Below are 11,968 nucleotides of genomic sequence, written 5' to 3'. Positions count from 1 at the left end.
AGAGAGGTGTGTTAGCTGTGAGAGCCAATCGAATGCTTTTAAATGTGTAGGCAGGGGCTCACACTTCTGGGAGAAAATTGGAGATTTGGGATGCAGAGAGGCGTGTGAGCTGTGAGAGCCAACCAGAGGCAACCCTCCCTCCACAGAGCAGAGCGCTGCATCACGACACCACCTCCTACTGCATAGCTTTATGGCCAATGCAGACTTTATGGGACTTTCATCATAATTTTGCTCTTTCCAAATACTCATCCAGCTAACAGGGTGGCCATTTATGGCAGCAGGCTCATGCATGGTATTGCACTTCCATTGCTAAACAAAAATCAATTTCTCACTGACAAAATCAGGTAGATGTAATACACGTGTTGTCCACAAGAGGTCCTGCGCACACCGTGATGGTGAATGCCCCCATCTGTTCAGATATCAGTCAGAAACGGGGACAAAGGCGGCTTAGCAGGCGTGGATTCAGGATGATATGACACTACAGGCCCTGAATACATGTTTCTGCTGACTTTTTCATTTGCAAACGAGATGTTGGGGATTTGTAGCCTACTGACCACATCGTTTGTAATTAAAAGGAAGGCCTATATTTTTTATGTATTGTATCTATGTATTTTCAATTTTATTATGAATAAAACTGTTTTGATACTTGCAGGTCTAGTAGGTCGTACTATAAGGTCTTGCTATACGCATATCTTGGCCATAGCCATGCATCTGACCCCAAAATAACTCAATACCAACGCCACTATACGACATAAAGCCTAATTATGAATTAATCCACTAATTTAATTTGTCTATGAAAGCCAGTATTTAAGTAGGCTAAACATGTGTAGTGGCAATAGTAGGCTTAGACTGCCTGTAAAAATAACAGCCTAAACCAGAAAGGTAGAATATGGGTGAGAAATCAGCAGGCCCATTATAGGCCAATAGGACAGGCCTATTCATAGAAATGGACCTAATAAAGGAGGGGTCAGAAGTCTGGACAATGAGCATCTGTGAGATAGATAGCTCGTCGTTAAACGATTAAGACTCTAACTACCAGGATGCATCAGAACAAAACAAATCCTCTCCCCTCTGCTCTGGGTAGAGATTGCCCAAAATATGATAGGATCAGTTTATCCTCCCCAAATCATAACCTCAATTATTACTGGGTCACGCGTAAAACTGACTCTAGATCAGTGTCTAGGGGTAGACGTTATCCGAGTCCCCCTCCCCTCGCGTCTCGCTCACGGCTGTGGGCTGTGCGCTGCAGGGGGGCGGGAGGCGAGGAGAGCGAAGCGGCAGAAGGCTCATTGTGTGTCGGTTAGAAAGTGGGGGTCGTTGCGGGGGGGAGAAAGCGTGCGTGGAGGCTGAACTCTCGCTTTTGTCGCCTGTGGAGGAGGGGGCGGATTAAGTAGCCAGCTCGCTCACACACACCAGGGACGCCCGGTTCGTTTATCAGCATCATCATCATACCCATTACCGAGGATACACAGTGAACCGGGAAGGGATGCAAATTTAGCGCGAGACGGACAGTGGGACTTCGGTCTCAGCTGGATTCGGATAAATGGTGCGTGCGCCGTTCCGTCGTCGGCGATGAGAAGAAAGGAGGACAAAAGATGAACGGATGGAGGATAGACACGGCCCCCCGGTAGACACGCGCCTTCGGTTTACCGCATCTCTCTGATCTCGTGCCGCCGTGCGTGAGTCTGTCGGTCGGTCGTTCAGACTGTGTCTCACTAGGGAGAAAAACCCGAACAGTATTCCCGAATTACAGGAGGCGTTGCCTGTATCTGACTGACTGCAGAGAGACTATTGTCTGTGTGTGATTTGACGTTTAGGGGTGTGATTGTATGTGAGCGGGTGTGCTTGTGTGTGTGGTGACTGTGAAAGGTGTGTTTGTCTGATTTGATGGCGAGGGGTGTGTGAGGGTGTGTGAGTTGCTGGTGTAAGGGTGTGTGTGGGTTGACAGTACAGGTGTGTGTGTGAGCCATGGGGAACACAGAGAGTATGGAGTCTCAGCTAGCTGTCATCAGGGCCAGGGCTGCTCCTGTCAAGCTGCCCATGCCTGATCCTGCTGAGCTGGAAGAGAGGTTCTCCATTGCACTGGTAGGTGACACACACACAAGCAAGAAACGCACACATGCTCACATACACACGCTCATACATTGCATGTGCGTGTCTGTAGGATTGTTGCGTGTGTGTGTGTGTTGGAGTGTTGAGTGTGTGCATGTATGAGTGTTGAGTGTGTGTGTGTGTATGAGTGTTGAGTGTGTGTGTGTGTGTGTGTGTGTGTGTGTGTGTATGTATGAGTGTGTGTGTGTGTGTGTATGAGTGTTGGGTGTGTGTATGAGTGTTGAGTGTGTGTGTATGTATGAGTGTTGAGTGTGTGTGTGTGTATGAGTGTGTGTATGAGTGTTGAGTGTGTGTGTGTGTATGAGTGTTGAGTGTGTGTGTGTGTGTGTGTGTGTGTGTATGAGTGTTGAGTGTGAGTGTGTGTGTGTGTATGAGTGTTGAGTGTGTGTGTGTGTGTGTATGAGTGTGTGTGTGTATGAGTGTGTGTGTGTGTGTATGAGGGTTGTGTGTGTATGAGTGTTGAGTGTGTGTGTATGAGTGTTGAGTGTGTGTGTGTGTGTGTGTGTGTGTGTATGAGTGTGTGTGTGTATGAGTGTGTGTGTGTGTATGTATGAGTGTTGAGTGTGTGTATGAGTGTTGCGTGTGTGTGTGTGTGTGTTGGAGTGTTGAGTGTATGTGTGTGTGTGTTGGAGTGTTGAGTGTGTGTGTGTTGGAGTGTTGAGTGTGTGTGTGTGTATGTATGAGTGTTGAGTGTGTGTGTGTGTATGAGTGTTGAGTGTGTGTGTATGAGTGTTGAGTGTGTGTGTGTGTATGTATGAGTGTTGAGTGTGTGTGTGTGTATGTATGAGTGTTGAGTGTGTGTGTGTGTCTGAGTGTTGAGTGTGTGTGTATGTATGAGTGTTGAGTGTGTGTGTATGAGTGTTGGAGTGTGTCCCCTAACCCATTATGGATGACTGGTTAGAATGGAAGAGTGTTGTTGTAAATACCATCTCTGTCCCTGCATATGTAACGCGTTGCCTCTTCCAGATACACTGCCATATTTAATTCTCTGTGTGTCAGTAAGAGTCCTTCATATCACACATACTCATATTTAATTATCTGAGTGTGTCAGTAAGAGTCCTTCATATCACACATACTCATATTTAATTCTCTGAGTGTGTCAGTAAGAGTCCTTCATATCACACATACTCATATTTAATTCTCTGTGTGTCAGTAAGAGTCCTTCATATCACACATACTCATATTTAATTATCTGTGTGTCAGTAAGAGTCTTTCATATCACACATACTCATATTTATTTATCTGAGTGTGTCAGTAAGAGTCCTTCATATCACACATACTCATATTTAATTCTCTGTGTGTCAGTAAGAGTCCTTCATATCACACATACTCATATTTAATTCTCTGTGTGTCAGTAAGAGTCTTTCATATCACACATACTCATATTTATTTATCTGAGTGTGTCAGTAAGAGTCCTTCATATCACACATACTCATATTTAATTCTCTGTGTGTCAGTAAGAGTCCTTCATATCACACATACTCATATTTAATTCTCTGTGTGTCAGTAATAGTCTTTCATATCACACATACTCATATTTAATTCTCTGTGTGTCAGTAAGAGTCTTTCATATCACACATACTCATATTTAATTCTCTGTGTGTCAGTAAGAGTCTTTCATATCACCCATACTCATATTTAATTCTCTGAGTGTGTCAGTAAGAGTCTTTCATATCACACATACTCATATTTAATTCTCTGAGTGTGTCAGTAAGAGTCTATCATATCACACATGCTCATATTTAATTCTCTGCTCACGCATGTTCATGTCTCTGTTGAAGAGGGAATTTCTGTCTTCAGTAGACAGAGGTCTTCTGGAGAGATGTGTGTACTTAATTAGTTTAATACCCCCCCCCCCTCTCTGTGTATCTCTCTCTCTCTGTATCTCTCTCTCTCTGTATCTCTCTGTCTCTCTCTCTCTCTGTATCTCTCTGTCTCTCTCTCTCTCTGAATCTCTCTGTCTCTCTCTCTCTGTATCTCTCTGTCTCTCGCTCTCTCTGTATCTCTCTGTCTCTCTCTCGCTCTCTGTATCTCTCTCTCTCTCTCTCTCTCTGTCTCTCTCTCTCTCTCTCTCTCTCTGTATCTCTCTGTCTCTCTCTCTGTATCTCTCTGTCTCTCTCTCTCTCTCTGTCTCTCTCTCTCTGTATCTCTCTGTCTATCTCGCTCTCTCAATCTGTATCTCACTCTGTATCTCCCTCTGTATCTCTCTGTATCTCTCTCTGTATATCTCTCTGTATCTCTCTCTGTATCTCACTCTGTATCTCTCTCTGTATCTCACTCTGTATCTCTCTCTGTATATCTCTCTGTATCTCTCTCTGTATCTCTCTCTGTATCTCTCTGTATCTCTCTGTATCTCTCTCTGTATCTCTCTCTGTATCTCTCTCTGTCTCTCTCTGTATCTCCCTCTGTATCTCTCTGTATCTCTCTCTGTATCTCTCTCTGTATCTCTCTCTGTATCTCCCTCTTTATCTCTCTGTATCTCCCTCTGTATATCTCTCTGTATCTCTCTGTATCTCTCTCTGTATCTCTCTCTGTATCTCTCTCTGTATCTCCCTCTCTGTCTGTCATCTTCTCCTTCACTTTATCCATCTTTCAATTCTTCTCTCTCTCTCTCTTCCTCTTTCTCTCTCTCTCTCTCTCTCTCTTCATCTGTCTCTCTCTCTCTCTCTTCCTCTGTCTCTCTCTCTCTCTCTCTCTCTGTCTCTCTCTCTGTATCTCTCTGTCTATCTCGCTCTCTCACTCTGTATCTCACTCTGTATCTCCCTCTGTATCTCTCTGTATCTCTCTCTGTATCTCTCTCTGTATCTCTCTGTATCTCTCTGTATCTCTCTCTGTATCTCTCTGTATCTCTCTCTGTATCTCTCTCTGTATCTCCCTCTCTGTCTGTCACCTTCTCCTTCACTTTATCCATCTTTCAATTCTTCTCTCTCTCTCTCTTCCTCTTTCTCTCTCTCTCTCTCTCTCTCTCTTCCTCTGTCTCTCTCTCTCTCTCTTCCTCTGTCTCTCTCTCTCTCTCTTGCTGTCTCTCTCTCACTCTCTTTCTCTCTCTCTCTCTCTCTCTCTCTCTCTCTCTCTCTCTCTCTCTCGCTCTCTGTCTCTCAGAACTCTATGAACCTGCCTCCTGATAAGGTGCGTCTGCTCCGTTGCTACGACAACGAGAAGAAGTGGGAGCTGATATGTGATCAGGTGAGACAGAAGGTCAACTCTGATTGGCCAAAGAACAGCCTGGTCTGATAATGACCCCTAGCACTGTCCCGCGTCTATGTTAGTAGACCTGAAGGAACTGGATAGGTGTAAGCTATATGGAGGAAGCTCCTCCTAGCCCATTGGAAGGCTGTGTGTGGCCAACGTCACATGCCTGATACACCAGTCCAGTCCCTTCAGCACTGTAGAAACAGAAGAGCAGCAACCAACATGGTTCATTCAGGTATTCAGCATCTCTTTGGCCAGTGTGAAAGGCAAGTGTGTAACCATTGCTTGTGTGTGTGTGTGTGTGTGTGTGTGTGTGTGTGTGTGTGTGTGTGTTGTAGGAACGGTTCCAGGTGAAGAACCCTCCTCACACCTACATTCAGAAGCTGAGAGGATTCCTTGACCCGGCCGTCACACGCAAGGTGAGTGACAGCCACGTCACCATGGTGACAGAGCCAGTAATATCATAGCAACAATATGGTAACACAAGCTGGAACATTTGTTCCTCAACTTGACACAGTTGGGTAGATACCATTTAGGATGCCATCATTTCCCAAACCAGCAGACAGGAAATTATTTTGAGGGAATACCAGAATAACCCTAACCCTACTGTCGTTAGAAATTCCGTCGGAGAGTCCAGGAGTCGACTCAGGTGCTCAGAGAACTGGAGATCTCACTACGGACCAATCACATCGGGTGAGTCACAGGCCGCAGCCAATCACAGAGTCCTGGATCAAAATGAATCAGAACCGAATCAGAGTCACGTTGACATTCAGTCAGTTCCAAACCATTCTGACTCAGAGAGGAGGGTTTAGCTGGCCAGGGGTTTTAGTGATTGTACAGCTAGATATTGAACAGTGAGTTATTTGTCTGATAATAAATCCTAATGTTCCTCTGTCTCCAGGTGGGTGAGGGAGTTTCTCAACGAGGAGAATCAGGGCCTAGATGTTCTAGTAGAGTACCTCTCCTTCGCTCAGTACGCGGTCACGTGAGTGTGTGTGACTGTGTGTGTGTGGGCATATCACCTTTTCCATACGCGTGTGTTCTGTTGAGTCACGTGTGTGTGACTGTGTGTGTGTGTGTGTGTAGGTTTGATGGGGAGGTATCGGAGGCCAGTACTGAAGAGAGAGCTGTAGATTCCCCCTGGAGTCGTTCTATAGAAGATCTCCATGGAGACAGCAACCTGCCCTCCCCCTCCAGTGGCAACAACGTACCGCGCTCCTCACGCCACTCTATCGGGTAACACAAACCCAAACACACACACATATACGCCACTCTATCGGGTAACACAAACCCAAACACACACACATATACGCCACTCTATCGGGTAACACAAACCCAAACACACACACATATACGCCACTCTATCGGGTAACACAAACCCAAACACACACACATATACGCCACTCTATCGGGTAACACAAACCCAAACACACACACATATACGCCACTCTATCGGGTAACACAAACCCAAACACACACACATATACGCCACTCTATCGGGTAACACAAACCCAAACACACACACATATACGCCACTCTATCGGGTAACACAAACCCAAACACACACACATATACGCCACTCTATCGGGTAACACAAACCCAAACACACACACATATACGCCACTCTATCGGGTAACACAAACCCAAACACACACACATATACGCCACTCTATCGGGTAACACAAACCCAAACACACACACATATACGCCACTCTATCGGGTAACACAAACCCAAACACACACACATATACGCCACTCTATCGGGTAACACAAACCCAAACACACACACATATACGCCACTCTATCGGGTAACACAAACCCAAACACACACACATATACGCCACTCTATCGGGTAACACAAACCCAAACACACACACATATACGCCACTCTATCGGGTAACACAAACCCAAACACACACACATATACGCCACTCTATCGGGTAACACAAACCCAAACACACACACATATACGCCACTCTATCGGGTAACACAAACCCAAACACACACACATATACGCCACTCTATCGGGTAACACAAACCCAAACACACACACATATACGCCACTCTATCGGGTAACACAAACCCAAACACACACACATATACGCCACTCTATCGGGTAACACAAACCCAAACACACACACATATACGCCACTCTATCGGGTAACACAAACCCAAACACACACACATATACGCCACTCTATCGGGTAACACAAACCCAAACACACACACATATACGCCACTCTATCGGGTAACACAAACCCAAACACACACACATATACGCCACTCTATCGGGTAACACAAACCCAAACACACACACATATACGCCACTCTATCGGGTAACACAAACCCAAACACACACACATATACGCCACTCCATCAGTTAACACACACACCAAGTTGTGGTGTTAATCCTGTGTTGATTGTATGTTGACTGTGTCAGGTCAGCGTTGGTGTCCAGGTCTAACACACTGCCCAGTAGGAAGACACTGAAGAACTCCCGCCTGGTGTGTAAGAAGGACGACGTTCACGTGTGTGTGATGTGTCTCAGAGCCATTATGAACTACCAGGTGAACTATACATCTGTCCCCTCTCACCTATCTCTCCCTCTCTCTCTTAACCCCTCCTATCTCTCCCTCTCTCTCTCTTAACCCCTCTTATCTCTCCCTCTCTCTGTCTTAACCCCTCCTATCTCAACCTCTCTCTCTTAGCCCCTCCTATCTCTCCCTCTCTCTCTCTTAACCCCTCTTATCTCTCCCTCTCTCTCTCTTAACCCCTCCTATCTCTCCCTCTCTCTCTTAGCCCCTCCTATCTCTCCCTCTCTCTCTCTTAACCCCTCCTATCTCTCCCTCTCTCTCTTAACCCCTCCTATCTCTCCCTCTCTCTCTTAACCCCTCCTATCTCCCCCTCTCTCTCTCTCTCTCTCTCTCCCTCTCTCTCTTAACCCCTCCTATCTCTCCCTCTCTCTCTTAACCCCTCCTATCTCTCCCACTCTCTCTTAACCCCTCCTATCTCTACCTCTCTCTCTTAACCCCTCCTATCTCTCCCTCTCTCTTTTAACCCCTCCTATCTCTCCCTCTCTCTCTCTTAACCCCTCCTATCTCTCCCTCTCTCTCTTAACCCCTCCTATCTCTCCCTCTCTCTCTTAACCCCTCCTATCTCCCCCTCTTTCTCTCTCTCTCTCCCTCTTTCTCTTAACCCCTCCTATCTCTCCCACTCTCTCTTAACCCCTCCTATCTCTACCTCTCTCTCTCTTAACCCCTCCTATCTCTCCCTCTCTCTCTTATCCCCTCCTATCTCTCCCTTTCTCTCTCTTAACCCCTCCTATCTCTCCCTCTCTCTCTTAACCCCTCCTATCTCCCCCGCTCTCTCTATCTTATCCCCTCCTATCTCAACCTCTCTCTCTTAGCCCCTCCTATCTCTCCCTCTCTCTCTCTTAACCCCTCTTATCTCTCCCTCTCTCTCTCTTAACCCCTCCTATCTCTCCCTCTCTCTCTTAGCCCCTCCTATCTCTCCCTCTCTCTCTCTTAACCCCTCCTATCTCTCCCTCTCTCTCTTAACCCCTCCTATCTCTCCCTCTCTCTCTTAACCCCTCCTATCTCCCCCTCTCTCTCTCTCTCTCTCCCTCTCTCTCTTAACCCCTCCTATCTCTCCCTCTCTCTCTTAACCCCTCCTATCTCTCCCACTCTCTCTTAACCCCTCCTATCTCTACCTCTCTCTCTCTTAACCCCTCCTATCTCTCCCTCTCTCTCTTATCCCCTCCTATCTCCCCCGCTCTCTCTCTCTTAACCCCTCCTATATCTCTCTCACTCTCTCTTAACCCCTCCTATCTCTCCCTCTCTCTCTTTACCCCCCCATCTCTCTCTCTCTAAACCACTCCTATCTCTCCCTCTCTCTCTTAACCCCTCCTAACTCTCCCTCTCTCTCTTAACCCCTCCTATCGCTCCCTCTCTCTCTTAACCCCTCCTATCGCTCCATTCTCTCTCTTAACCCCTCCTATCTCTCCCTCTCTCTCTTAACCCATCCTATCTCTCCCTCTCTCTCTTAACCCCTCCTATCTCTCTCTCTCTCTTTCTCTCTCTCTCTCTCTTAACCGCTCCTATCTCTCCCTCTCTCTCTTTACCCCCCCATCTCTCTCTCTCTAAACCACTCCTATCTCTCCCTCTCTCTCTTAACCCCTCCTAACTCTCCCTCTCTCTCTTAACCCCTCCTATCGCTCCCTCTCTCTCTTAACCCCTCCTATCGCTCCATTCTCTCTCTTAACCCCTCCTATCTCTCCCTCTCTCTCTTAACCCATCCTATCTCTCCCTCTCTCTCTTAACCCCTCCTATCTCTCTCTCTCTCTCTTTCTCTCTCTCTCTCTCTTAACCGCTCCTATCTCTCCCTGTCTCTCTCTTAACCCCTCCTATCTCTCCCTCTCTCTCTTAACCCCTCCTATCTCTCCCTCTCTCTCTTAACCCCTCCTATCTCCCCCTCTCTCTCTCTCTCTCTCTCTCTTTCTCCCTCTCTCTCTTAACCCCTCCTATCTCTACCTCTCTCTTAACCCCTCCTATCTCTCCCTCTCTCTCTTAACCCCTCCTATCTCTCCCTCTCTCTCTCTTAACCCCTCCTATCTCTCCCTCTCTCTCTTAACCCCTCCTATCTCTCCCTCTCTCTCTTAACCCCTCCTATCTCCCCCTCTCTCTCTCTCTCTCTCCCTCTCTCTCTTAACCCCTCCTATCTCTCCCTCTCTCTCTTAACCCCTCCTATCTCTCCCACTCTCTCTTAACCCCTCCTATCTCTACCTCTCTCTCTCTTAACCCCTCCTATCTCTCCCTCTCTCTCTTATCCCCTCCTATCTCCCCCGCTCTCTCTCTCTTAACCCCTCCTATATCTCTCTCTCTCTCTCTTAACCCCTCCTATCTCTCCCTCTCTCTCTTTACCCCCCCCATCTCTCTCTCTCTAAACCACTCCTATCTCTCCCTCTCTCTCTTAACCCCTCCTAACTCTCCCTCTCTCTCTTAACCCCTCCTATCGCTCCCTCTCTCTCTTAACCCCTCCTATCGCTCCATTCTCTCTCTTAACCCCTCCTATCTCCCCCTCTCTCTCTCTCTCTCTCCCTCTCTCTCTTAACCCCTCCTATCTCTCCCTCTCTCTCTTAACCCCTCCTATCTCTCCCACTCTCTCTTAACCCCTCCTATCTCTACCTCTCTCTCTCTTAACCCCTCCTATCTCTCCCTCTCTCTCTTATCCCCTCCTATCTCCCCCGCTCTCTCTCTCTTAACCCCTCCTATATCTCTCTCTCTCTCTCTTAACCCCTCCTATCTCTCCCTCTCTCTCTTTACCCCCCCATCTCTCTCTCTCTAAACCACTCCTATCTCTCCCTCTCTCTCTTAACCCCTCCTATCTCTCCCTCTCTCTCTTAACCCATCCTATCTCTCCCTCTCTCTCTTAACCCCTCCTATCTCTCTCTCTCTCTTTCTCTCTCTCTCTCTCTTAACCGCTCCTATCTCTCCCTGTCTCTCTCTTAACCCCTCCTATCTCGCCCTCTCTCTCTTAACCCCTCCTATCTCGCCCTCTCTCTCTTAACCCCTCCTATCTCTCTCTCTTTTAACCTATCCTCTCTCTCTCTCTCCCTCTCTCTCTTTAACCCCTCCTATCTCTCTCTCTCTCTCTCTCTCTCTCTCTCTCTTAACCCCTCCTATCTCTCTCTCTCTCTCTCTCTCTCTCTCTCTCTCTCTCTCTCTCTCTTAACCCCTCCTATCTCTCCCCCTCTCTCTCTTAACCCCTCCTGTCTATCTCAACCCCTCCTATCTCTCCCCCTCTCTCTCTCATCCTGATTTACCACCCTTCTTTCCTCTCATCCTCGTGGTTATTTTAGATAGCAGTGATTGATATATGATTTGTTATGTTCCCCTCCCTCTGTCTGTAGTATGGCTTTAACATGGTAATGTCCCATCCTCATGCTGTGAATGAGATCGCTCTGAGCCTCAACAACAGAAACCCAAGGTCAGTAGTCAGTGAACACCTCTCTCTGTGTCTGCATTAGGAAGGAGGAAACCTTTAGAGCCCTGGTTCCCAACCAGGGGTACTAGGGCCTCTGGGGCTACTTGGCCTATCCACAGGGGTACTAGGGCCTCTGGGGCTACTTGGCCTATCCACAGGGGTACTATGGCCTCTGGGGCTACTTGGCCTATCCACAGGGGTACTAGGGCCTCTGGGGCTACTTGGCCTATCCACAAGGGTACTAGGGCTTCTAGGGCTACTTGGCCTATCCACAGGGGTACTAGGGCCTCTGGGGCTACTTGGCCTATCCACAGGGGTACTAGGGCCTCTGGGGCTACTTGGCCTATCCACAGGGGTACTAGGGCCTCTGGGGCTACTTGGCCTATCCACAGGGGTACTAGGGCCTCTGGGTCTACTTGGCCTATCCACAGGGGTACTAGGGCCTCTGGGGCTACTTGGCCTATCCACAGGGGTACTAGGGCCTCTGGGGCTACTTGGCCTATCCACAGGGGTACTAGGGCCTCTGGGGCTACTTGGCCTATCCACAGGGGTACTAGGGCCTCTGGGGCTACTTGGCCTATCCACAGGGGTACTAGGGCCTCTGGGTCTACTTGGCCTATCCACAGGGGTACTAGGGCCTCTGGGGCTACTTGGCCTATCCACAGGGGGTACTAGGGCCTCT

The 11,968-nt window shown here is 47.9% G+C and overlaps 1 protein-coding gene across 2 annotated transcripts in view; it reads left to right on the top strand.

The window, feature by feature from the left end:
* The first annotated feature begins 757 nt into the window (after window positions 1–757).
* Window positions 758–11,968, top strand: part of LOC110518976 (formin-like protein 2) — a 33,330-nt gene continuing 22,119 nt past the window's right edge. For both annotated transcript variants that reach the window (XM_036982250.1, XM_036982249.1), the window contains exons 1-8: window positions 758–2,085; window positions 5,215–5,298; window positions 5,643–5,723; window positions 5,921–5,997; window positions 6,206–6,289; window positions 6,391–6,540; window positions 7,745–7,871; window positions 11,213–11,289. In XM_036982250.1, the coding sequence (XP_036838145.1) occupies window positions 1,969–2,085; window positions 5,215–5,298; window positions 5,643–5,723; window positions 5,921–5,997; window positions 6,206–6,289; window positions 6,391–6,540; window positions 7,745–7,871; window positions 11,213–11,289 (797 nt within the window). In that variant the 5' untranslated portion in view covers window positions 758–1,968. The remainder of the gene's footprint in view (window positions 2,086–5,214; window positions 5,299–5,642; window positions 5,724–5,920; window positions 5,998–6,205; window positions 6,290–6,390; window positions 6,541–7,744; window positions 7,872–11,212; window positions 11,290–11,968) is intronic.

The sequence above is a fragment of the Oncorhynchus mykiss genome, chromosome 7 (genome assembly GCF_013265735.2).
Source record: "Oncorhynchus mykiss isolate Arlee chromosome 7, USDA_OmykA_1.1, whole genome shotgun sequence".
In the NCBI taxonomy this organism is placed as follows: Eukaryota; Metazoa; Chordata; class Actinopteri; order Salmoniformes; family Salmonidae; genus Oncorhynchus; species Oncorhynchus mykiss.
This window is presented reverse-complemented; position numbering and strand designations above follow the sequence as displayed.